This window comes from Sphaeramia orbicularis, chromosome 9, assembly GCF_902148855.1.
Source record: "Sphaeramia orbicularis chromosome 9, fSphaOr1.1, whole genome shotgun sequence".
Taxonomy (NCBI): domain Eukaryota; kingdom Metazoa; phylum Chordata; class Actinopteri; order Kurtiformes; family Apogonidae; genus Sphaeramia; species Sphaeramia orbicularis.
The window spans coordinates 51,480,699-51,504,475 of NC_043965.1; the positions used below are offsets into that span (position 1 = coordinate 51,480,699).

Consider the following 23,777-nt stretch of genomic DNA (forward strand, 5'->3'; position numbering starts at 1 on the left):
CTACGATCAGGCATATATATAAAAATGAGACTTTTTCAAGATCACGCAGGAAGTCTGTACAGGACCTTTAAGGCTAATTGCATCCTGAACCCAGCTCCATTCATAAAGACTCAACCTTCTAATAACACTGTAGGAAAGACAACAAAACACTAAATTCCTGTAAGATGTCATATATGTCACAAAGAAGCAAAAAAAGAAAAAGTGTTCCTTTTTTCTGACACCTGTATCTGCAACTACTGATGTGAGTGTCTCAAATCACAGCAATGGGATATTAAATACTGATCAACAACAATTCAAAAAAAAAAAAAATACAGTGACTTGAACTTTTTAAACACATTATACACAACACAAAGACAAGAGATGAAACACTCACAGTAAACATAGTAATAAAGAATGGGCAGCGTGGTCTGCCTGTAGTCATACAGTGCATGTTGATGATATTACAGTGATTATTAACATCAGTTTGTGTCCTTTGCAGAAGCTGCAGTGATGTCCATTATTTTCACACTAAAAACAGTTCAGAGGCAGAGGCTGGTGCAGTGTTTGGCTGAATGAAAAACCTGCAGAAAAGCGACGAAAGAAACCTGCTTTCAATTAGAGAGTCATCCTTCCCGATGACTCAGCTTTACCCATTGGAGTTATTGAAGATATGAATCAGCTCTCATCTTCCCCAAATCACCGGTGACCGAGACAAAATTGCATGGTGAAAAAAAAGCTTAATACTTTGATCAAAAACACACAGCTTCTCGTACGGATTTTACAACTGCCTGATCTATTTTCCAGACAGCAAGAGTAGAGAAATAACACATTAAGTGGGAAAAATGATGAGAAAATCTGATAAATTATATTCTGACTGAAGTCACAAACCCTTTGTTTTCATCCAGTGTAAGTTAAAGTCTAGTACAAGTAAAGGAGTGTTTTATAATTTACAAATTAAAATCTAATTTGACAGAATTTTCTTCAGATATATATTCTTCCTTCTTGCCGTTTCTTCTGACGTGCAAACGGAGTCAGTAGTGGAGTCTGCAGTGAAAGGTCCTGAATGCAAATAGGGCCCAGTTTTGCAAAACCATAAAATGATGAATTACTTGCCCTCATACTACTGCACCCAGGGCATTGAGAATTACAGTTTTAGTGATTTTCAGCCTCTGTGGATGTACTTCATAATATCCAGAGATTTGGGAAGAAATAATTGTTAAATAATATTGATTGCATGCGATAAAGCATCTTCAGGACTCTTCTTTTCAGCAGGAGGAGCTTCGTTGACATGCCTCCCTGCAGGACAGTCTCTCTCAGCCTCTGCTCTTTAGCCTGTCCATCTCTGAGGCTTCAGTAGTTTCCCAGGTAGAGGACCAATCACTGATTTATCCTCCTCCATCACCTCCCTGCAGGGCAGCATGGACCAGCAGCATGACACTGCCAAGCATATGTTCTCTCAGCCCTTTAATTAGACACATCCTCTGGATGTAAGGCGCTGGGTGAGGCAGGGCTGCAGGCCTCAGATCAGCCTCTCTTCCGGTGGCACTTTGAGGACGCTGCCCATCTCCAGCCGGGCTCCAGCCACCTCCTGAGAGCTAGGGCTGTATGTGCCCTCTGACTGACGCTTCTTCCGGGCCGTCATGACGAGGAAAAACACCACCAGGATGGCCAGCAGCGCACACAGGGTAGTCAGAGGGATGGTGACGGCGAGCCAGGGGACACGCTCCCTCTGCTCTTCTTTCTATAAATACACACAAATACTCACAAGTTTACTCAAACATTACATTTCGCTGCTGATACTAAAGATTTTTACTTGTAATGGAGTATTTTTATATCCCTCTGTTGTAGTGCTTCCCAAACTTTTTCAGTTCAAAACACACACAAAACTGTATTTCTCAAAAACGATCCAAATTTACTACAAATTCATCATGAATTGCTACGATGTCTACATTTCTACAGACTCCACTATCACAACAGTCTGAAAGTTTTCTCTTGCATTCTTTTTGTCTCTTTCCATCTTTGACCTCATTTTGACTATATTTTTTTATCTTCTTCCATCTCCATTTTGTTACATCTTTTACTTCAGTATGTGCTTTTGCATCTTTCATGTCAGTTTCATTTTGTTGCTTCTTATGACTTCCAAAAAAGATTACATCCAAACATGGATCAAGGATATTTGGAAATTGAGAACTAATAACTTATTGAAGAAAAAAACATTTGTTTCTATTCAGTACAAGCTAAATTCTGCTACTAGTAACAAAAACATGTTATGCAATTCTCAACTTTAGTCTTTCGCAGATCTCAGAATCTTTTGTTGTTTGTCTTTTTACACGTTAGACATAATATCTCCAAATTAGAACCAATCCAGGTTTTTTATACAGTATATACAATATACTGTTTTGCAGTATACTGTCGTGGCATTAATCCAGGAATGTATTGCCATATCGCTGATTATACTTAACTTAACCCGTAAAGAGCCAGTGTTACTCCATTTTTACCTCCGCCAAGGAGGTTATGTTTTTGCCAGGGTTTGTTTGTTTGTTTGTTTGTTTGTCTGTCTGTCCGTTAGTGTGCAACATAACTCAAAAAGTTATGGACAGATTTTGATGAAATTTTCAGGGTTTGTTGGAAATGGGATAAGGAAGAAATGATTAAATTTTGGTGGTGATCGGGGGGGGGGGCAGACCAGAAAATTTCATCAAAATCTGTCCATAACTTTTGGAGTTATGTTGCACACTAACGGACAGACAAACAGACAGACAGACAAACAAACCCTGGCAAAAACATAACCTCCTTGGCGTGGGGGGGCCACTGATCAGCCTTGGCGGAGGTCTGCGCTCTCCGAGTGCTTCTAGTTTTAATAATATTATCCTCTATTTTTGCATTTTTTCAGTGAAAACTAGGTATTTTCCTGTATTTAATTTACTAACCAGATAGATGTTCATAAAAGCTTAGATGAAAGTTGAGGGATATTATATCAGAAACAGAGAAAACTGAAGAAAAAGTCACTTTTTTAGTCAAATCTATCAATAACTAAACATAAAACATGGGTCTCCATCCACTGTCATTGATCCAACTTTATGGCTTTTATTGGTGGATCAATGTTATAGAAGATGATGGTGTTTCCATGTTCACTATGGAGCCCCTGAACATCCAAATGGGTCATATCTGATGACCATGAAAAGATGACAAACTGCATTTTACACCAATTATTTATATGTATTGATAGGATTACTGAATCAACAGATATTAAACAGTTTACATCATTAGATGGTTTTGGTTGCCAGTGGCTGTTTGGGTCTTTATGGGTTAAAATTGTGGTTGTAATCAGAAAAGTTATAATATTGACAGCACTGTTAGAGGGTGTAATAAGACATAAATAGATAATAAGACAGATTTTTGCACAGTACTGAAAGTTTTTTTTTTTTGTTTCTGTTCATTTTTTTTGGACATTTGAGCCTTTACTGGACAGTAGAGGGTGAAATTTAATCAAACAAAGAACCTGGAATTCAATGGACAATGTTGCAATTTATCATCAGTGTCTTTAACTCGTGCATTACCAGGAGGTTCCATATATATTTCACTTTTTTTATTGTGGTTTTGGTGTTTTTTTTTTCATCTGTTTTATTTTTGAAACTATCCCTAAGAGCAGAAAATAGGAACATAGATTTAAGGGCTGGATTTTTAATTCAAATTACATTTTTAGTGTGCATGCTGAAAATGAAGTAAGTGAAGTCTCATGCTGGTATAAAGATGTGTCTGTTCAGGTTCAGATTGTATTTATTGTCATTACACATGTACAAATACATGGCAATGAAATACGAAATGTAGCATCTAGTTAGAAGTGCAATAGCAACAACCTAGGCAGTACAGTATTAACAATATTTACACTATGTACAATGGGTATAATATAAGCAGATGTAAGTGCCATGGATAAATGTACAGAATAAGTGCAAAGGACATAAAGTAAGTTGACAGTACTTGCTTTTTCATTGACCTTCAAATTGCACAAATATAACTTGCACATCAAAATTTGCCAAATGGAAAAACAACAATTGCGCCAAAACTCTCATTTTTCGATTAAAAGTTTTTGCACTTGCAAGAGGTGGTTTTTCAGGCATAGCGCAATTGGTATATCATGCAAAACTGCAATGGAAAGACCTTTTTACACAACTAGTCGCCTGAACAAAAAAAAAAAAAAACACGGATGTTGACGGATGTTACAACAAGTGAAGAAGAGTTTTAAAAGAAACATGCCATGGACACACCAGGAAACCCAATTATTTTCTAAATTTAGTACAGGAGAGAGTGGTAATATATAATATTGATGAATATATATCTGTAAATCAACACAATATTTACGTTCGTTGCCACGTTTATGGAATGACTTCTCGTGTCATCTCGCGATAATAAATAAATCATTGCATTTGTGATTTAATGGAAAAACTGACATTATACATTTCTGTTTTGTCGACATTTAGTAAATATTGGTAAAGTTTTGCACATATGTCCAATGGAAAAGCAACTAGTGTCTTATACTTACATTGCTCTCACAGTGTGTTCCACTAAAGCCTGGCACACACACACACTGGTAGTGGTTGAGTCTGTCCAGACAGGAGGCTCCGTTTAGACAAGGGCTGGACTCACACTCGTCTATTTCTGTCTCGCACCTGAAACACATCAGCAGGGCTTTAACACAACGCTGACTGACAGAGCAAACACACGCTCCTGACCTTTGCACTTGTACTCAGACACACTTCCACCTGAGCAGCAGGTGTGCGCTGAGGAATGTTTGGTGCGCTGTCCTCACCTGGCTCCAGTGTATCCTGGTTTGCAGGTGCAGTTGCCTCCAGACTCACCTCCCATACAAATCCCTCCGTTAAGACATTCAGTGTTTGCATCGCAAGCCACTGGAGGGAAACGCCACCTGACGCACACAAAAAGCATATTTTATTCAACCTATGGCATTTATTTCACTTGCATTTAACTGGAATATACAAGGAAGGAATACACAGTACATTGTATGACAATCATTTTAGAGTTAGGATTTACACATCAACACCAAGTTAATCAGATTTCAGATTAAATCTTTGACAAATCTATACAGAGCTGGCCATTCACTAGACTCTACAAACACACTATATTCTGAAAATGCAGGTTCAAGGTTTTTCATTAAAAAGACAAAGGATGTGATTAATGCCACTGATAATTATTCAGCAAGTGCACAGTCAGTTAAATACTCTTGCATAACTTTACATGTTATGTCATCATGGTGCATGATTCTGCATGTAAGAAATGTTACGACTTGCAGAACTTTGTTTCTTTGTGACCTAGTGCTTTAGTTTTACATTTGTTTGATCATAACTGTTGATGCATTTGAGTTATTTGTGTAGTTAATTTTTTAGCCGAATTCCCATATTTTACAAAATTATTGAAGTTCATCATACTAAAACCGCTGACATTGCTGCACCTGCTTAACTTTTATTATAGGTTATTTCATGTGGAAGTCACAGATTCTGCTGACAGTCATTGGCTGATCTTGTGGTGAACGCTCTGCTGTCCTGCTCTCATCCTGTTTCTAGAAAAGGTAGCTAAAGTTCAACCTGATCAAACCTGATCACAATGTCCAATACGTCTCCTAAAGGAGTACTCAGAGGAATGTAGCATTTGGTTTTCATAAAGCTGAAGTCAAATGCACTGTTGCCCATGAAGCTGGAATAAAATATTTTTACTTCTTTTTATGAAATGATTGTGACACTATGTTTTATTTTTGATGGATAAAGTGTAACTGGGACTCAGTATGGAATCACTAAACCCAGTCAAAGGTGATTGTGATGTGTATAAATAGGAATAAAACAGGAACGCATCTGAAAACAAAATATTCCAACTTTTTGGGCAACAATTTTCTAAATACCTCACCTTTCCAATAATGTATTACGATAGCATCTTTGTCAAAATGACTGTATTTCCCAGTTATTGCATATTTTACATCAGTAGACGCTTTTTGTCACTGAAGGCTGTTTAGGTCTTCAAGGGTTAACGTTATTATCCCCTACATTCTGCATTTCAGTGGAAATCATTTTTTTCCCCATATTTAAGTTTGTAATTATGTAGATGTTCCAAAAAAGCTCAGAGTAAATTCAACAGTTATCATACCAGAACAGAGAAAACTGAAGAAAAATTTACTTTCTCATCAAAATATGTCATTAATTCATTGTAAAAATATGGCATCTACAACCACTGTCTTTTGTCAAACTGTACAGATTTTATTGGTGAGTCAATGTTGTAGAAGGTGACAGTATTTCCACATTCACTAGGGAGCGTCTGACCATCTAAATAGGTCAAATCTGATGACCATGAAAGGATGAGAAATAGCATTTTCCTTGAATTGTTTACATGTATTGATAGGATAAGTAGATCAATAGTTATTGCACATTTTAGATCAGGAGATGCTTTTGGTGGCTGTTTAGGGTTAAACAAAAGTAACATAGTTTCCAGAATTATTAAAGTCATTAAACTCAGCTGAATAGAAACATATGCGCATCCTTTCTGCTTTTGATGTAGTTCATTTTATTTTGCAATTTATCACAAGATTTTGCTAACAGAACCAAACACGTGCTGCTGAGAAACAGAATCGCGTACTCACTGGCAGCGTTTGCCAACGTAGCCCGGAGGACACGAACAGGTGTGAGTCCCCATCGTCTCCACACAGGTTCCCCCATGCACACAGCTGAACTCAAGGCAGTTATCCACCTCGTCCTGACAGTCCTTCCCCGTGTACCCGGGCTCACAGTTGCACCTGTAGTCTGCCAGAAGGTCGGTACATGCACCGTAGACACAGGGACCTGACAAACACTCATTTATTTCCTTCTCGCACAGCTCCCCCTCCCATCCTGGGCTACAGCTGCAATTGAACTCATTAAACTGGTCCAAACACACACCCTGGTTCAGACAGGGCTGGGAATCACAAATCGGGGCTCCTTGGCATCCTATGATTGGCTCGTGCCCACCCAGTCTGGAGAAGTGGCTCAGCTGGGGGGCTTCTGGAACATTAATGAGTGGCAAGTAGACTCCACCAACCCTCACCTCACCTAAACATCCGGTGTACTTCTCAGCCAACCAGATCTTGGTATCATTGAGGAAGTTGAGGTTGCCGGCATTACTGAAGCTGCTCCCCGCTCTCTGCCGGTCCACCACCAGACGCCAGCGGGACACCGGCTGTGTGGGGTCGGCCATAAAAAGCTGGATGTGGTGCCAGGCTCCGTCGGCGATGGTCCTGTCACTTGTGAAGGCCACCAGCTCTGAACCGGCACCGCTGTCCAGTTTGACCAGTAGAGTGGAGTTAAGGAGGCCCAGGCAAAAGACCTGGGATTCACTGGTGGCCCGAAACAGGATACCATTCTCATCCCGTGTTCTTAACTCCATAGTGATGGTGGTTACAGGACTCAGTAGGGAGTTGTTGGCAACATAGTGTAAGGCATTGTCCTGGAAAATGGCCTCAGTTAAACCTGTGGAAGGAACATAGTGTAACAGTTAAATATTAATGTGCAACTATTCACATCATCTAGAACCTAGCAAGGACTGGGAAGACATTTTTTTTTATTATATCCTGATTCCTGATGTGTAAAACCAAAGAATTCAAAGAGGAAGTACTTTGTTTTTCTCACAAGCCCTATAAAGGCAAGATATCATTTCATAATGATGGAAAGTGATGTCAAAATGGTGATTATCAACCAGTTATGAATATAAATTATGCATGTAAAACAATTGTATGACAGTGTTTACATTTTTTCAATCATCTGCAACCACAGTGGTGTTAAACAGCCTGAATAAAATCAACCAGTGTTGGTCCATAAGGTCCAGCAAGTCCTTCTCTTCTGGCCTAAAGAATCAGAATCCCTGACCTACATTTACAGCCTGCATTTTTATATTTGTTCCATGAAGATGTATTAAATTATTCCCAATAGTCTACTCTTTTTATTGTGTAGATTTTTTTTTTTGCACTGCTTCCAGTATTATATGTATATGTAAGAGCATTTGTCCGATTATAATTAAGCCATCATCTGTTGCTGGGTAAAAGAAATCGGCCTTTGAGGCTCAGAATCAACAGCTGCAGTCTCTGGAGCTTCAAATAAATGGAATGAACCTGTGAACCAATCAGAGTCCATGTTGGCCACATGGGGGCGTTCTAACAGTTGTACATAACATTTTCACATCATTTGATGGGAGAGTCAAATACGACTACTCAGATCAAACTTAGCTATAAACCACATCTGTAGTGACTTGGATAAAGTAAAACATATTGGTTTAGACTGAGTATCTATTTTCAACACACAATCACAGACAGAGGAGAGGAAATGGATTTGGTTCAGACAGACTAAAAAAAAAGCACTAGTTTTGGTGAGTATAATGTATTTCATGAACATTTGTATGTTTGTGTGATTTTATTCAGTAAATATTGCTGATTGTGGTTGAGATGATGTATGTGGTGCAGATGTGGCTGTAGTGAAAAGAAACCTGCTGAGTTGTGTTTGGTAATGACATTCATTCTCTTGGTGAGATACCTGTCATGGATGCAATGCACTGTTATATTATGTTTTTTGTATAATATCGATGGTATAGAATGGATATTAAAAGGTGGATTCAGTCCTTGAAGGCTTAAGTGTGAAATACACAGCCTGACACTGAAAACGACAAATGAAAAAAAATTATTCTGCTTATTAGACCGACTGTTAAATCTGTTAAGGACAACGTGTACAAGGCATTAGGATTATATACCTATACAAAGGTAAACCAAGGGGTTTAGCTGGTCTTTAATAAGTCTTGCATTTCCAAGTAACCCCTCCCACTATTCATACACAAGTTGCTGTTTTTTTATTTGTGCACAGAAGAGCCTTCTAATAATTACCCTGCTCTGGACCAGGTTACATGTTCAGTACAAGTTACTATGGATGCCTGTCCTGATAAAACCTGAACAATGGTTATGACAGTGAAAGCCTTCGGTCAAACCTGACATTACCTCATTTACCCCATAATCCTGCTTCGCACCTCTTTGTCCTGCTCCGTTGCTACTGCATATTCAGCTTGTTTTTTTTAATAAATAATGCAAACACAATATAAAGTCATTTTACTGTTTTACCTGTGGTTTACAAATCTGATTGAGTATTAAAATAAATAAATGATTGTGGTATTTTTTGTCACAATTGATTGTTTTTTACTTGTGTCACGTTTCCCATTTAATTTCTTCCGTATCTGTTATTATGTTTCAATTTGTTATACACGGTGTCCATAAAGTCTCTTTACATTTCAACAAACTTCTTACAAAAACAAATGAATAGACAAATCTGTGGAAAATTTTCCAAAATGAAAAGTAGATATTGAAGTTTTTTTGCTTCATTTAATCCATCTCTATATGGGCACCATTAATTGCATGAAGTACAACAAGAAGGTACTGGATTTCTTGCCATCCTGGCCGTATTATCACCTCATAAATGTTAGCAATGGCTTCAGTGATCTTTTGCTTCAGGTCGTTGATGCTCAGGTTCAGGTTTATGTTTTTTCAGTCATCATCCATGATGTCCTGTATCTTTGTCTGATACACAATATCTTTAACATAACCTCCTAGAAAGAAGTCCAGAGCAGTGATATCTGGTGAACCAGGTGTCCAGGGACTTGGACCATTCTTTCCAATCCACCGGTGTGGAAATGTTTGATTCAGGAACCCACCACCATGCAGTCCCCAATGTGGTAACCATCTTATTCCAAAATGATGGCTGGTTGAAGGTCATCCAGTTGTGGTGCCACATATTCAGTCAAAAGGTCAAGGTAAACATTTGCAGGAACTGATTGCTCGTTGAAGAAAAATGAACCAATGATTCGACTGCACATTATCCACAATGTAATTAAAAACTTTGATAACCCCTGAGTACATAGAACAAATCTGATTAACATATCTCATCAATTGCTTCTGTAATATTTTTTTTTAATTGAAAAGAGACTTTGTGGACACCCTGTTGGATGAATGTCCAACCCTTCAGTCTGACTGTTGAGGTCATGGAGTTTCTTCCACATGATCTCAGTGAGGGTTTAATGTTGGAAAGTCGTCCTCTCCATTTTAAGGCCCTCACATTTCAGATCTGTAAGTCTAATTAAGAGCTAAACAAACAAACATGACATGACCTGGCTTGACTCACCAAAGGATTACTTACACTCATATCCGTCCTGCAGGTCTACGCAGCGCACGCCGTCAAAACAAGGATTCTCCACGCACCACAAACGCGTCTCGCAGAGCCGGCCTGAGTAGTTGCTCGGACAGTCACACCTGAAGTCATTCCAGGTGATCTGACAATGGCCGCCATTGAAACAAGGCTCCTCCTGCATACAGACAAGCACAGATGGATGGATTAGTTGATCACTTGTGAAATCTCTCACCTGATACAACCACAGAGGTAAAAGCTGCAGAGAGGATTGAGCGGTAACTTGCAGATCAAAGGGATTCAGTCAGATCAATGTTAATAGGGTTGAGGCCATACCGCACAGTCGAGCTATCAGACAGTACTTGGGGAAGCTAACACGATTATCATTGATACAGTGTGGGATCCATAAACTGGCAGAAGCACCTGAATGTTTGTTTCATTAAAGCTTAATAAAAGATAACGTCTTCATTCTCCAGACCAACACTTTGGTCCAAATTCACTTATTTCAATGATTTCTTTAAACTGTTCAACCTCAAATAAAAGTAATGCACCAGTGGAGGTTGGCAAAATGCAACTGAGATCATCTACAGCTGAGAAAAATACCTTTAATTTAGTTCCCAACCAGCCTGTCTTACAGTATAGTGCTCTGATGTCATATTTACACTATTTGTCTAAAAAATGGGATTTTACTCAATATACTATGAAAAAGTCCTGGTCCAACATTACATTTGTTGGTTTAGAATTGAATACTGTATGTGAGGCTATTAATATTCACATTTTTTACCTTGCATGTGTTATCACTTTGGCATCCTGGCAGCACATTCTCCTCAGTGTTGGCGAGATAAACTTCAGTCCTGTCTGAAGAATCCACAGTGGTTTTCTGACTAGACCACAGATGCCTGTGGTCCACCCGTACGTCCTGCAGGCAGCCCTTGAAGTTTCCACCCCATGCATTCATATTCTTCCCTGGGGGGAGTCCTCCCACATACGCCTCATCACCTGCCTCAATGCTTACGTTCCCCAAGGCGCGATGATTCCCTGCTTTAGGGAACACCACATGGCCGTAATGCACCTTTAGGGTCACCAGATTGTTGTTGCCATCGGTGACAAACTTGGCTTCGGATAGCAGCGTGGTGTGGGGGCTGTAGACGGCGACAGTGCCTTCCTTTAAATAGATAGTCAGGTAAGGCTTCCCCTCTCGACGGAGCTGCAGGAGGAGGCCGTTGTGTTTGAGTGAACGCATGAGAAAGGAGATGGTGAAGTTTTCTCCATGGTTTTCTGTGATGCTGAAAAGTGCATAGCTAGTGGTGTTCTCATGACCAAAGGTCCAGGATGGGTGTTCTGAGGTGGAGGTGGGGAGAACAGAACAGTCAGTATCTTAAATACACTCACACATGCAACACCAGTATTATTGTTATTGTGCCTGATATTCCTGCTGAAGTTGTAATGTCACTAATGTACATGATAATGTCTGTTCTGCAGTTCATTAGTTAGCTCATAAAGACCTGAACAGCTGCATGTGACCCAAAGCTGATCAAAAATGTTATAACTCTTGAGCCACAAATCCTATCAATACATTTAAGTAATTCAGGTAAAATGCAGTTCCTCAGCTTTTCAGCAGCATCAGATGTGTTGTTTAGAGTCTCTGAAATGCCATTATCATCTGCACTACACTACAGAAATCCTTCAGATCATCACTTCCTGACATCTCAGTGTCAAACAACACGAGACAATTAAATCACAATGTAACCTGGATCTGACAGCTCCGTCCTGACAAAGTGTTTACAGATTTATTAGTGAAAGCAGAGAACACAACACAGCACACTGATTTAAACTTCAGATTATAGGTACTTATAAGTACTAGTTCTTCATGACCATTTTATTTTGTGCAGTTTTATGCTTCCCCTTAGTATAAATGAGAAGTAAATCTTGTACTTTTCACTCCATACATTTGTCTGACAGCTTCAGTTACTATTTGTTTTCAGATGTTTCATCCTCACATGTGTTGATCTGACCGCTCGTGATATTTAAGGATGTGTTAATTCATGGGTTGAGGGAATTCTCCTCCTTTTTAAAATGATTTAAGACCTCTTGAATTTAGTACAAAATGCACTTTACAAAGCTGGAAACAGACCTGATTTTCTGATTAAATGGTTCTCATGGGACAATGATGCAACAAATATATGTTGATCTTATAGAATATGATGCATTGCTGAAGATAATACAACCAAAAAAAATACCCACTACCATAAGTATATAAAGTAAGTAAAATGAGCTCAACAATATATGTATATGGAATTAGAATCAGAAGTAGAATCATTATTTTGTCAGTAGCAGTTTGTCACACACGTAAAAACACACCACACACCGAAGTTTGTCTTCTGCCTTTAATCTATCACTAGATCATGCATCACACACACTGCATGCTACGAGCAGTGGGCTCGCTATGTCAGGCACCCGGGCAGCAAAATTGGGGGGGGGGGTGTTTAAGTGTCTTGCTCAAGGGCACATCAGCCAACAACTCTCCACCAGTCCAGGAAATCAAACCAGTGACCTTTTGGTCACAAGCCAACTCTCCAGCCATCTAGGCCATGGCTGCCCCTACACAATATTTGCATTAATGGTGCGGTGATATGAACCTAAAACATCATATATGATAATGAAAGACTGGCAGGAACCATCTAGTTTCACTTGAAGGTGAAAGTTAGCAAATGTGGGTCATGTATTAAATGTATTACATTTGATTTAAAGCAAATATACTGTAGTTTATATGTTTAGACTGTGACTAAACCACAACCTAAATTACACCAGTTCATCTAAAACTGGGAATCTGTCACTAAGTGGATGTTTAAAGATTAAATAAAAACTTAAAGCAATATGCTGTAAGTGGTATCATGTACAGAATCCAAATACTGCTTGTGCACTGATGGGAGTTAAGTGTACTGTACTATCTACACTGTATTCTTCTGGAGGTATGTTGTAGGTACACTCACCTTGCTCACATCGCTCTCCAAAGTAAGGCCGACGACATTGACAACTGGCATGAACCCACATGTCCATGCAATCCCCCCTCTGGCGGCATGGGTCATCTTGACACCAATCAAGCTTGGTACATCCCAGCTCCAAGCCCTTGTTCTCCTCTCTGATGAGGTCCTTAGGCAGCAGCAGCTTAGAATCAACCTGAAGGTCTTCCATGCAGCCGATGAAGCCCCTCCTGCTGGATGTATGGGTCAGATACTCCGGCGGCGCCCCTCCTATGTAGAGCTGCTGAAAGGAGCTGGGCTGGAGGAAGATCAGATGGTTGTAGCCCTCGTTCTTCACCTGGCATCCTTCCAAACACCCTGGTCCTTTTACAACCAGGACCAGCCTCTCATCCATGGTCACCGTGACCTCATGCCACTCCCCATCGTTTACTGACACAGGGTAGAAAGCCTGCAGAAGTTTCCCAGACTTCACCCTGGCCTGCACCGACCCTCCAACCAACTCCAAAGACACATAGCGTTCCACAGAGCCCCGGAAGAACAGCACCATGTCAGGCAGGGTGCTTCTGAACCTGAGCTTCATCTGGAGACCATAGTACTGTTCATCAGCCTCTCGCTTTGTTCTGTTGCTGAAAATGGGCAGCTGCATGTGGACATAGCCATCAGAGTTAAAAGAGAATGTGGTGGAAGTGTTGCAGTGCTCTCCGGACCAGCCGGCCTGACATAAGCAGGTATAGCCATGCTCGCCATCGTTGGTCAGCACAGGGACGCAGGACGCTTCGTGTTGACACTGGTGCTGTTGGCAGCCAACCAAAAGGACGTCACAGTCTCGCCCACCCCAGGGCTCGTAGCCAGGCTCTGGCACAGGACAATGACACCTATAGGAGTTGGCAGCGTCTTCGCACATGGCACCGTTTTGGCAGGGGTTGCTGTCACACTCATTGATATCCACCTCACAGTGCACACCTGAAAGGTTAGGCACAGTTTAGCACTGCAGAAAACTCTACTGCTTCAGCTACTTTAACCACATTAATCCATCCATTTTTTCACTGTTGCTCAATAGATTGTTGTGGACATACGTCATATTTTAAACAAAGAATTCAATCAAATCAGTGTCAGTATTTGATGCCTGCAAGTCAAACTAAACTATGTAATAGATACAAAGAACACATTAACACAAGCAGGGGCAGATTAGGAGGAAACATTTTCCATCAGTGTCATTTGCAGCAGTGGAAATGACTGAAGGAAATGGCCATTTGTACAGTCGTACAGTTCCAGGTGAATTAGATTTGAAGTCTTCCCTAATACAATTAAACCAGTCATGTCAAATTAATTGCATCAACTAGACAGTGATATATTGCACAATATTTCCTACAAAACCCAGTGCCACAAACACTGCATGGTATCCGCCTCATCAAACCGCATTCAACATTAAGCCCTGGCAGCAGCAGTCAAGTTGCATTAACATAGTCCTTTAAAAAAGTCTACACCCAAAGAACCCTAAAGCTGTTCATCTCCTCTGTGCCAGGACTCCACCCTCATGCACAAACACAACTACACAACTTTGTTCATTGTTAATGTAGCATTAAAAAGTGTTGTACCATACTGTACCTGTCAGCCACCAGGGCCCACAGCAGCAGCAGCAGCAGCACAGCAGCAGCACCAACCTGCCTCCCCCCATGATCCACCGAGTCAACAGCCAACACACTCCTCACACTGCGCTATGACAGAAGTGACACGTCCAAGTCCTCTCTCGCCCTCTGTCTATGGCTTACACAGCAGAAGTAGCTCCACTCCTCCACACTGTACCAGGCATTCAGGCAGGAGTGATTATACACCAGCCCTGCCCACCTTTTCTTTCCCTCCCCTACCCTCTCCTCTCCTCCCCTCCCCTCCCCTCCCCTCCAACACTCCCCCTCCTCCTCTCCTGTCTGCAGCCCAGCCGGAGCAGAGCAGTAAGCCTCCAGCCTCCAGCTGGCTCCTGTCAGTGTTGACAAGAGGAATGCAGTGCTGCAGTCCCCTCCCTGCTCCACATGCTGGCAGGAGCTGCTGGAATTAACCCACAGGAGGCGCTGGAGGTTCAGGGTTCCAGGTGGGTCAGGCCTGAGCCGGCTGCCCGTTCACAGACTGCATGTAATTAATGGACAGAGGAACCGTGACATCACCTAGTGTTTTCTGGGCAGTCACTGTGTTGGCATTTTGGTGCCAGAAGTGACCATATTTGGACCATGTTTGAGCCTGAGGGGTCAGAGGTGAGCTAATGCTAAGCGCTAACATTACAGTCTTATGAGTGAAACCTATTCACCACAACTACAGTGGAGCTGCGTGTTAAGAAAAATAATTTTTTGTTTCACTTAAACCAAAACTCTTAAAATCTCTCAAGCTGACATAACGATCTGTCAATCAAAGTCCAACACGGCAGACATCAAATCATCTATTCGCCTTGAAATCCCATATATAGAGGAAATTTTTAAAAGATGGATCAGACCATTTATTAGAGGGTCCAAATAAAATGCCCAAAATGACTCCTACAAAAACACCACTGACTTTGAGAGAAAAGTTCAGTGTAAGACTATGTGAGCTGAGGCTTTTGGAGCAGCATCTAGTGCCCATTGCCGGTATTACACTACAACATAGCGCCATATTTCTTCATTTTTTTAGGTCCCCACACCTTGTGGCAAATATGTACTACTACTTCTGGAACTTTTATTAGTCTCATTCACTGTGTTTTTTTTTTTTTGTTTTTTTTTTTAAATATCCAATTAGTACTAATATGTCTTAGGAGACATAAACCTGACCTAATAATAAAATATTTTCTTCAGACACTCAAAAACAGCCCAAATATGGAAGATTTGTATGTTTAATTGCATAAATATGTCTGTCTATCAGGACATGATGCATAATTATCAGTTAAATATTAATATTATGAGAATGGAATGGTACTGACAATGTGTTTGAAATTCATAAATTAATGAGTCACTTGTTTCAGTTTCTTTTTCCAATGTTCATTTGTTCAGTTGTTTAGTGGAATAAATACAGATATCCCAATTAGATATTACATTTATGAAGATATGATGGTATGGAGAGAGATGATTAAGTAAAAAAAAAAAATGTGTTTGACTTGAGAAAGTGCTATTATTAGGTGAAAATCTTTGAAATGCTAAATTTATCAATACAAAAATTAGTCGATGAATTACACTTTTATTGCAACTATTCAGACAGAAATGTGATCAAAACATTTAAGTCATTGTTCAGACCTCAAAATCATAAGCACCTTATGTAACCCCATCTAACATTTTTCATATTTTTTTTTTTCTAAAAATCTTAATTTATTGCCTAAATCTTATTTTTTATGAGGAATCTTAGCATCTGCTTTTACGTCATCTTTTGTCTGTTATATTTTTATTCTACATACTTTTTTTTTCCACAAAAAAATTTCAATGGCAAAAAAAAACCAAAAAAAAAACCTACTAAATGTATGGATTATGTGCAATTTATAGTATGAAAATCACACCTGTTGCTGAACATGCAAAGAGTGATTTAATCAATCTGGCTTATTTACAGCTAAACAAATAAACTTACGTCTGCGTTGTATTTAATATGTGTACTATTTATTTTCCTTTGACTAAATGCATCACACTTTAAACCTCATGTCAGACAAACTCTGCTGCTTCTCGTGGCAGCTTATTGTACCATGGCAGAGGAACAAGGTTAATGCAAGGGGTTCATCAACCGAGCAGCGACCACCTAACGCACGTGGAGATTCAACGTCATGGACACGTGCCAGTGTTAATAGGATCATATTTTTACTCACTTCTGAGTTTTTCATGGCTTCTGCTTGTTATTGCACATATAAGCGCTTCACTCTGGGAGAGTTTAGTGAAGATCATTTGCAGGAAAAAAAGCCAGCGATTTGCTCACAATGTTATATATTGTGTTTCTTTCATTGGGCGTTAATTAGGCTCCTAAGCAGCTTTCCTGTAATCTCCCCTCCCCCATGACAAATTTCTTAGGAGACCCCCAGTTTAATGCCCATAGTGGTCGACTGACATATGGCACTTGTTATTGGCTTTGTTTTCTGCTTTGTTACTCCATACCATATGCCCTCTTATTCCCTCCTGTCCCATGCCCTGTTGAGGCCTTCACATCCCAGGTCTGTAACGCCGTTAGCAAATTAGCTTGTGGTCACATTGAGTGTAGACCGAGGCTGAATTCTTCACTCCTGTGTCCAGATTCCACATGTAAAGAGTGACTTTTTGGTGCAGTTCCTTCTGTTTTGAGTGATGCAGAGGCAAATCTCCACTAATTAGGAATTAATACGTTGGCTGGTCAAGAGGAATGATCAGCAGGAAGAAGATTAACCCTTTATTGTTTGGCCACAGACTCATACAGAGAGTTCATCTCAGATCTATTGTCCTGCCTAAGGAGGACAAGGAAGTTACGCAACAACTAAATCATTTAACAAGTAAAAACAAACAGGAGGTAAAGGTAAAGTAGAATGTATTAGAGCAATCAAAGATACAACAGCTTAATCAGATCCAATCAAATGTAAAAATGTGTTTAAAGGTCTTTTATGTGCACTTTGTAATGCATTCTATATGATGTAATGTATTTAAGAAAGTTTCAGAACAAACATTGTAAACCAGTCAACAACTGTGCCCTAGAATCACATTTCCTTTATCGCTTGCTAGTTCTTGTACCAAAATCTAGGACTAAAATTAAAACTGATAGGGAAAAAATAATTCAGTCAAAAATAAAAATGAAATGCAAGAAAACAATGAATAAAGTTAAATGAAATTTGCACCATCTGGGACCTTAAATAAAGAGTGTAAATAAAGAATTAAACTCACTCTGAAGCTAAATGAAGTGATTGAAAAGTAAAACTAAAACTACTTTTATGCTTGTAAAGCTGACCAAAATCTGTAAAAAATAAAACAAATAAATACAAAATTTACATTTTAAAAGTAGAATTCTGGTCGGTAATGTAGACAGAGTACAAAAAAATGCATGGCAACTATATGATAATAGAATTACTGTTAATAATTGAAATGGTATACAAGTTTTGATGTCAACAAAGTCATGTGGACTGTGCAGTATAGGCTTTACATGAGACGTTACATCAAATTATATAAAAAAAAGAAAAATTATGTCCAAGACGTGACATAATGAGGATGTAATGTTTTGTTTTGGGTTTTTTTAACACTTTCAGTGCCATGGGCCAATTAAATCGGCTTTACGAAAACAACCTGTAAAGTGCCACAGGCCGATCAGATCGGCTTTGGAGAACACGCCATATTTGTGTACAAACAAACCATCCACCCCCATTTCTTTCTCATATTTCGATGACATTCTTTCTGTGTCCCCCTTTTGAGACCAAGCAGACGGGAATTTGAGGTCACGCGACCGAATAATATTTTTTATATCTTTTTAATGTTTCTTATTCTCCGGTGTTTCATCAGAGGGAGCCCTCCATGCCGGGGGGCGGCTGTGGACTCCGGGGGCTGTGGCGCCTTCTCTCACTGGGGTCCGCTCCTTTCTGGTGGGTGGGGGTCCCAGTTGGCCCTCTCCCACTAGTTGGGATGCGGGGCTGTGTTGCTGGTGCCTGGTCGCCGGGGTCGGCGGCTGCATCCTGGTGCGGATGGCTCCCTGAGACAGCGCCTCCTAAATTGATGTTTTACTTTTACTTGTACATTTTTGTTCTGGTCTACCCGTGCTCAGTCAGTCTTCTTAAGTATGTGTGAGCTTGTGGGTTTGCATGTGTATGTGTGTGTGTGTGTGCGGGTGAGTGGGTGGGTGTGGGTGGGGGGCGGTACTGATTTTTAAACTGATATGTAAAGCACTTTGTGCTACAGTTTTTAATGTATGAAAAGCGCTATATAAATAAAGATTATTATTATTATTATTATTATTATTATGAATTATGCAAATTACGATCAATAATGAATCGGCTGCGTCCGGTGCGTTTTGAATCTAATTAGCAATCGGTCAGATGTTACCGAGCGGTTTCCTGCAGGATTCTTCAAATATTATAAAAACGACGCGAAATACTGAAAAACGGCCAAATTCTGTGGCACTTTTAAGGCTTATTAGCCCCTTAACTGTCTGGCACTTAAAGAGTTAATGGTGTAAAAGATTAAAACGTGTAAGAAAAGACACCAGATTTCTGGTTTGGATTTCAAAAAATTGGGAGTCACTGACGTAAAGGGTGAATAGTCCTGTAAAAATGTGTTGGTTAAAAAGAGCAGTTTCCTGATGGTGTTTTGTTCAGATGAGACAGTTCTCCTACCTGTGAAACCGTCTGGACACACACACTGATAAGAGTTGATCAGATCCTGGCAGCTTCCACCATGCTGACATGGAGCAGACCCACACTCGTCCATGTTAACTGAACAGTTATCTCCTATAACACAATACAATCATTGATTCAACAGATTAAAGTGTCTCACCAGGTTTCATTTAATCTATCATCTGTGTTTATGATCTTACCAGTGAATCCTGGCAGGCAGCGGCAGATGAATCCCGCTGCCTCTTCATAGCTGAAGGTGGCTGTGCTGAGTTCAGGGAGCGTCCCATACAGCAAGTCATCTGAGCGCTGGAAACACTGTCCGTCATTGTCACAGGGCTGCTTTTCACACTCATCCACATCCACCTGGCAGTTCTCTCCTTCATAACCTGCACAGGTAAATGCACACACATGAACTATCCTTATGTGTCCTCATGCCAACATTCTCAACTGGTGGGTTGGACTCGTTCTAAGTGAATCATGAAGTTTTTATTCCTTTGCTTGCTGATGCATCAAAAACATGTTGTACAATTGACTATTGCCATGGTAATGCAGACATTTGTCATTATAGGCAGGACATTGTACAAAAATGTTAATGATGACTGAGTTAAATATGGTTTTACAAGCACTGATAATATAAAGTCACTACAATCCAGGTGTGTGATATGGCAGAATAGGGGTCATTTAGAAATGGAACACCTAGCAGTGTTAGGTTTTGTTAGCCTTACTTATTTTGTGTGCAATTGGAGTTGTGATGTTCACTCAGTTTATTATTAGAGTCATGTGCCCAGAGTGCAATGATGAAAATATGGGTATATTTTCTATTAGAAACTATAACAACATGTGTTTACAGGTCTGTTTTTGAAAAACACGTGCTTGGTTTAAATTCTATGAAAATGGATCATGATTTGATTAATGTGGGAACATTTGGGTAACAAGGTGAGACCAGATGAGAACCACAATCCTAATGTAGACAGAAAAAACTCCCTAAACTTTCAGTGTGCATTAGGATACATGTACTTATGTTCGCTGAAAAATGTTTTTCACAGTAGGGTTTCTCATAAAAATGCACCTACATTAAAGTTCCTGCTTGTTTTTTAATACTTGATAATAATAATAATAATAATAATAATAATAATAATAATAATAATAATAATAATAATAATAATAATAATAATAATAATGGATTGGATTTCTATAGCGCTTTTCAAGGCACCCAAAGCACTGTACATGCCACTCACACACTGGTGGTGGTAAACTACAGGTTTGTAGCCACAGCTGCCCTGGGGCAAGCTGACGGAAGCATGACTGCCAATCTGTGCCAAACAGCCCCTTCGACCACCAACCATTCATACACCAGTGTGAGTGACACTGGAGGAAGTCTTGCCCAAGGACACAACACCACACAACTAGGAAAGAACAGGATTTGAACCATGAACCTTCCAGTCATTGGACGACCTACTCTACCAGAGCCACAGGCTTTTTGTATTATACTTCAATGAGGTCAGTAGCTGTCAAAACTTGTGCTGGTTTTGAGATCAGTCCTAAAACCACTTTCTAAGGGGTCTTGGTCTTCTCCCAGTTTCAGACAAAGACGACTCAGGATTTTATGTCAAGACTACAGTCATAACTTGTGTAAGTGATTCATTTCCAAACAGAAGTTTTGAAACTTCTAAAATGCTTACAACTCTTTTTCAATGTATCTGGGAAACATGTAGAAAAATATCAAAAAGAACTAAATCAGCAAAATCACTAAATCCACAAGATTTGTATCACTGCCGAAACTTTTACAATAGCCTGTAGGATATCACTAGAATAGAATAGAATAGAATAGAATAGAATAGAATAGAATAGAATAGAATAGAACAGAATAGAATAGAATGTGTGTATGAGGAATGAATTTCACTGCAGGCTATGCAGAAAACAAACATACAACATATGATGCAAACATAGAACACAGCAAAAACTACAAGAAATCTGCATGTCTGCATCTTTTCCATGTGGTGATGTTCTCATGCATCACTTTTCATAATGTAACACAGACTGTATTGACTTAAATAGTGCCACTCAGCTGTTTTACAAAGCTCCACCATAAATAGTGAATAGTGCAAAGACCAGCTTTTTAGTCCTGTCTCTCTCTTTTAACTCAAGGGTCAGAATATACAACCCTTTTGTTCAGTTGAATTTATGTGTGGGAAACCTCTGGCCTTCCGAGGTCAACAGCAGTGGAAGAAGATCTCAGAGTAAGGGTTCTGTTTTGTAGTTTGCTAGATATATTTAGAAAACCTAAATGTCTGCTTTAATAACTTAAATATCATTGACTTGAGGCATTGTATTATTTTGTTTTCTCTCTGATAAAGATTTTCTTTGGATATAAAAAGTAGTTTGGGAAACACAAACTGCAGTAGTTCTTTTGACAACTTTTTGAATTATTTGAATTATCGGGACTCACACACATTGTAAACGAATCAATGCTATGTATCCACAGACTGTATCTCCCAGTGAATAAAGTATACAGCCCATTGTCATTGTATTATGGTATCATCAGATTTTCTTCTTCAAACTAAAACTCATAGATGTTTATTTTGACAGTTATTCAAAACAATATTATGTCTTATAATCTTCACATGCTGCATCAACTGATAGTTTACATTATAGGTCTGTTAGGTTAGCTCTGTTTTAAAACAGAAAACGCCACAGTAAAACTGCCACATCACCTTCATTTTCTGTACTGTGTGTGTTGTCAGTAGTTGCACTAAAGATCTGTTTGGAATCAAACAAACAAGGTCAGAACAGTCACAGTTTAGTCTGAATCATGGATCAACAAACAGCAACTTAGCAAACCATTGTACCTCAAGAGGTCATGATTTATTATATGAGCTCTTGCAAATTCCTCTTATTTTCCTTAAAACTTTGACATAAATGCAAGAAAGAACCACAGCAATTTACTGACAACATAAGAACTGCTAGACTGTTGTTGTGTAATACTTGATGAACATGTATAATTTCTACTGAGCATCTGGTTTGTATGTTTGTGGTGTACCTGCCCAACAGAGGCACTTGTACTGGTTGACTCCCTCCAAACATGTGGCTCCATTTTGACAGGGGTCGGAGGCACATTCAGGAATATCCTCTTCACAGTGGACTCCTACAAACCCTGTGCCTTCACAGGCACATTGGTAGCTGGGAAAGAAGGAAAATAAGGGGTAATACTCAGGTGAATGTTCATTCATCCATTACCTGAACCCGCTTTATCCTCACTAGGGTCACGGGGGTTGCTTGAAGCCTATCCCAGCTACTTACGGGCGAAGGCAGGGTACACCCTGGACATTTTGCCAGTTCATCGCAGGGCTGACATATAGAGAGAAACAATCACTATCACATTCACACCTATGGGCAATTTAGATTAACCAATTAACCTATCAGTGCATGTCTTTGGATGGTGGGAGGAAGCCGGAGGACCCGGAGAGAACCCACACAGACACGGGAAGAACATGCAAACTCCACACAGAAAGGTCCCACCCCCCATCGACTGGTGTTGGAATCGAACCCAGGACCTTCTTGCTGTGAGGCACGAGTGCTAACCACTGCACCGCCAAGTGAATGTTATTTAGTAAATATTTTATTTAGAACAGTACTATGTTTAAGTCTTAGGCCACCTTTATCTTTTTTGTTTTTGCAGGTTTGAAATGAGCATACATATTTATTTCTAATTCTCTTTCCTTCAGATATAACAAAAATAAATAAATTAAACAAAATTAATGCAATAAATCTCACATTGTCTGAACAAAAGGGTTTTAGACATGTGCAAAGGGAGGTCACACTAAATACAACCACTTTGATTTATAGAAGCTGTTTTTATCCTGAAACTTTTGTTACCTCCGCCAAGGAACAGCAGAGGTTATGTTTTCATCGGGGTTTGTCTATGTCTGTTTGTCTGTCTGTTAGCAAGATAACTCAAAAAGTTATGGAGGGATTTGGATGAAATTTTCAGGAATTGTTGATACTGGCACAAGGAACAAATGATTACATTTTGGTGGTGATCGGGGGGAGGGAGACTTATCTGCCTTGGTGGAGGTCTGTGCGCTCCAAGTGCTTTTAGTTTTTCCCACTGTACATACTTCACATACAGAGACTGACTAATGCATATGTTTGGTCATTAGAATTTTACTAAACCAACAAACATAATGTTGGCATAGGACTTCTGCACAGTTCTGTGTAGCTGGAAGTTTTGTTAGTTTGCATTTAACAAAAATATTACAATAACTATTAAGGAACTCCAACCACTTTAAACACTGTCCCTCCATTTTCCTCTAACTGAAATTTCCTCTACCAATT

The 23,777-nt window shown here is 39.6% G+C and overlaps 1 protein-coding gene across 1 annotated transcript in view; it reads right to left on the bottom strand.

The window, feature by feature from the left end:
• Window positions 1–925: 925 nt before the first annotated feature.
• Window positions 926–23,777, bottom strand: part of LOC115426420 (protein crumbs homolog 1) — a 41,428-nt gene continuing 18,576 nt past the window's right edge. The window contains exons 4-13 of the mRNA XM_030144542.1: window positions 22,483–22,622; window positions 19,643–19,828; window positions 19,443–19,556; window positions 13,169–14,122; window positions 10,960–11,516; window positions 10,188–10,353; window positions 6,626–7,487; window positions 4,790–4,906; window positions 4,523–4,649; window positions 926–1,720 (exon numbers count right to left, since the gene is read on the bottom strand). Of these exons, the coding sequence (XP_030000402.1) occupies window positions 1,499–1,720; window positions 4,523–4,649; window positions 4,790–4,906; window positions 6,626–7,487; window positions 10,188–10,353; window positions 10,960–11,516; window positions 13,169–14,122; window positions 19,443–19,556; window positions 19,643–19,828; window positions 22,483–22,622 (3,445 nt within the window). The 3' untranslated portion in view covers window positions 926–1,498. The remainder of the gene's footprint in view (window positions 1,721–4,522; window positions 4,650–4,789; window positions 4,907–6,625; window positions 7,488–10,187; window positions 10,354–10,959; window positions 11,517–13,168; window positions 14,123–19,442; window positions 19,557–19,642; window positions 19,829–22,482; window positions 22,623–23,777) is intronic.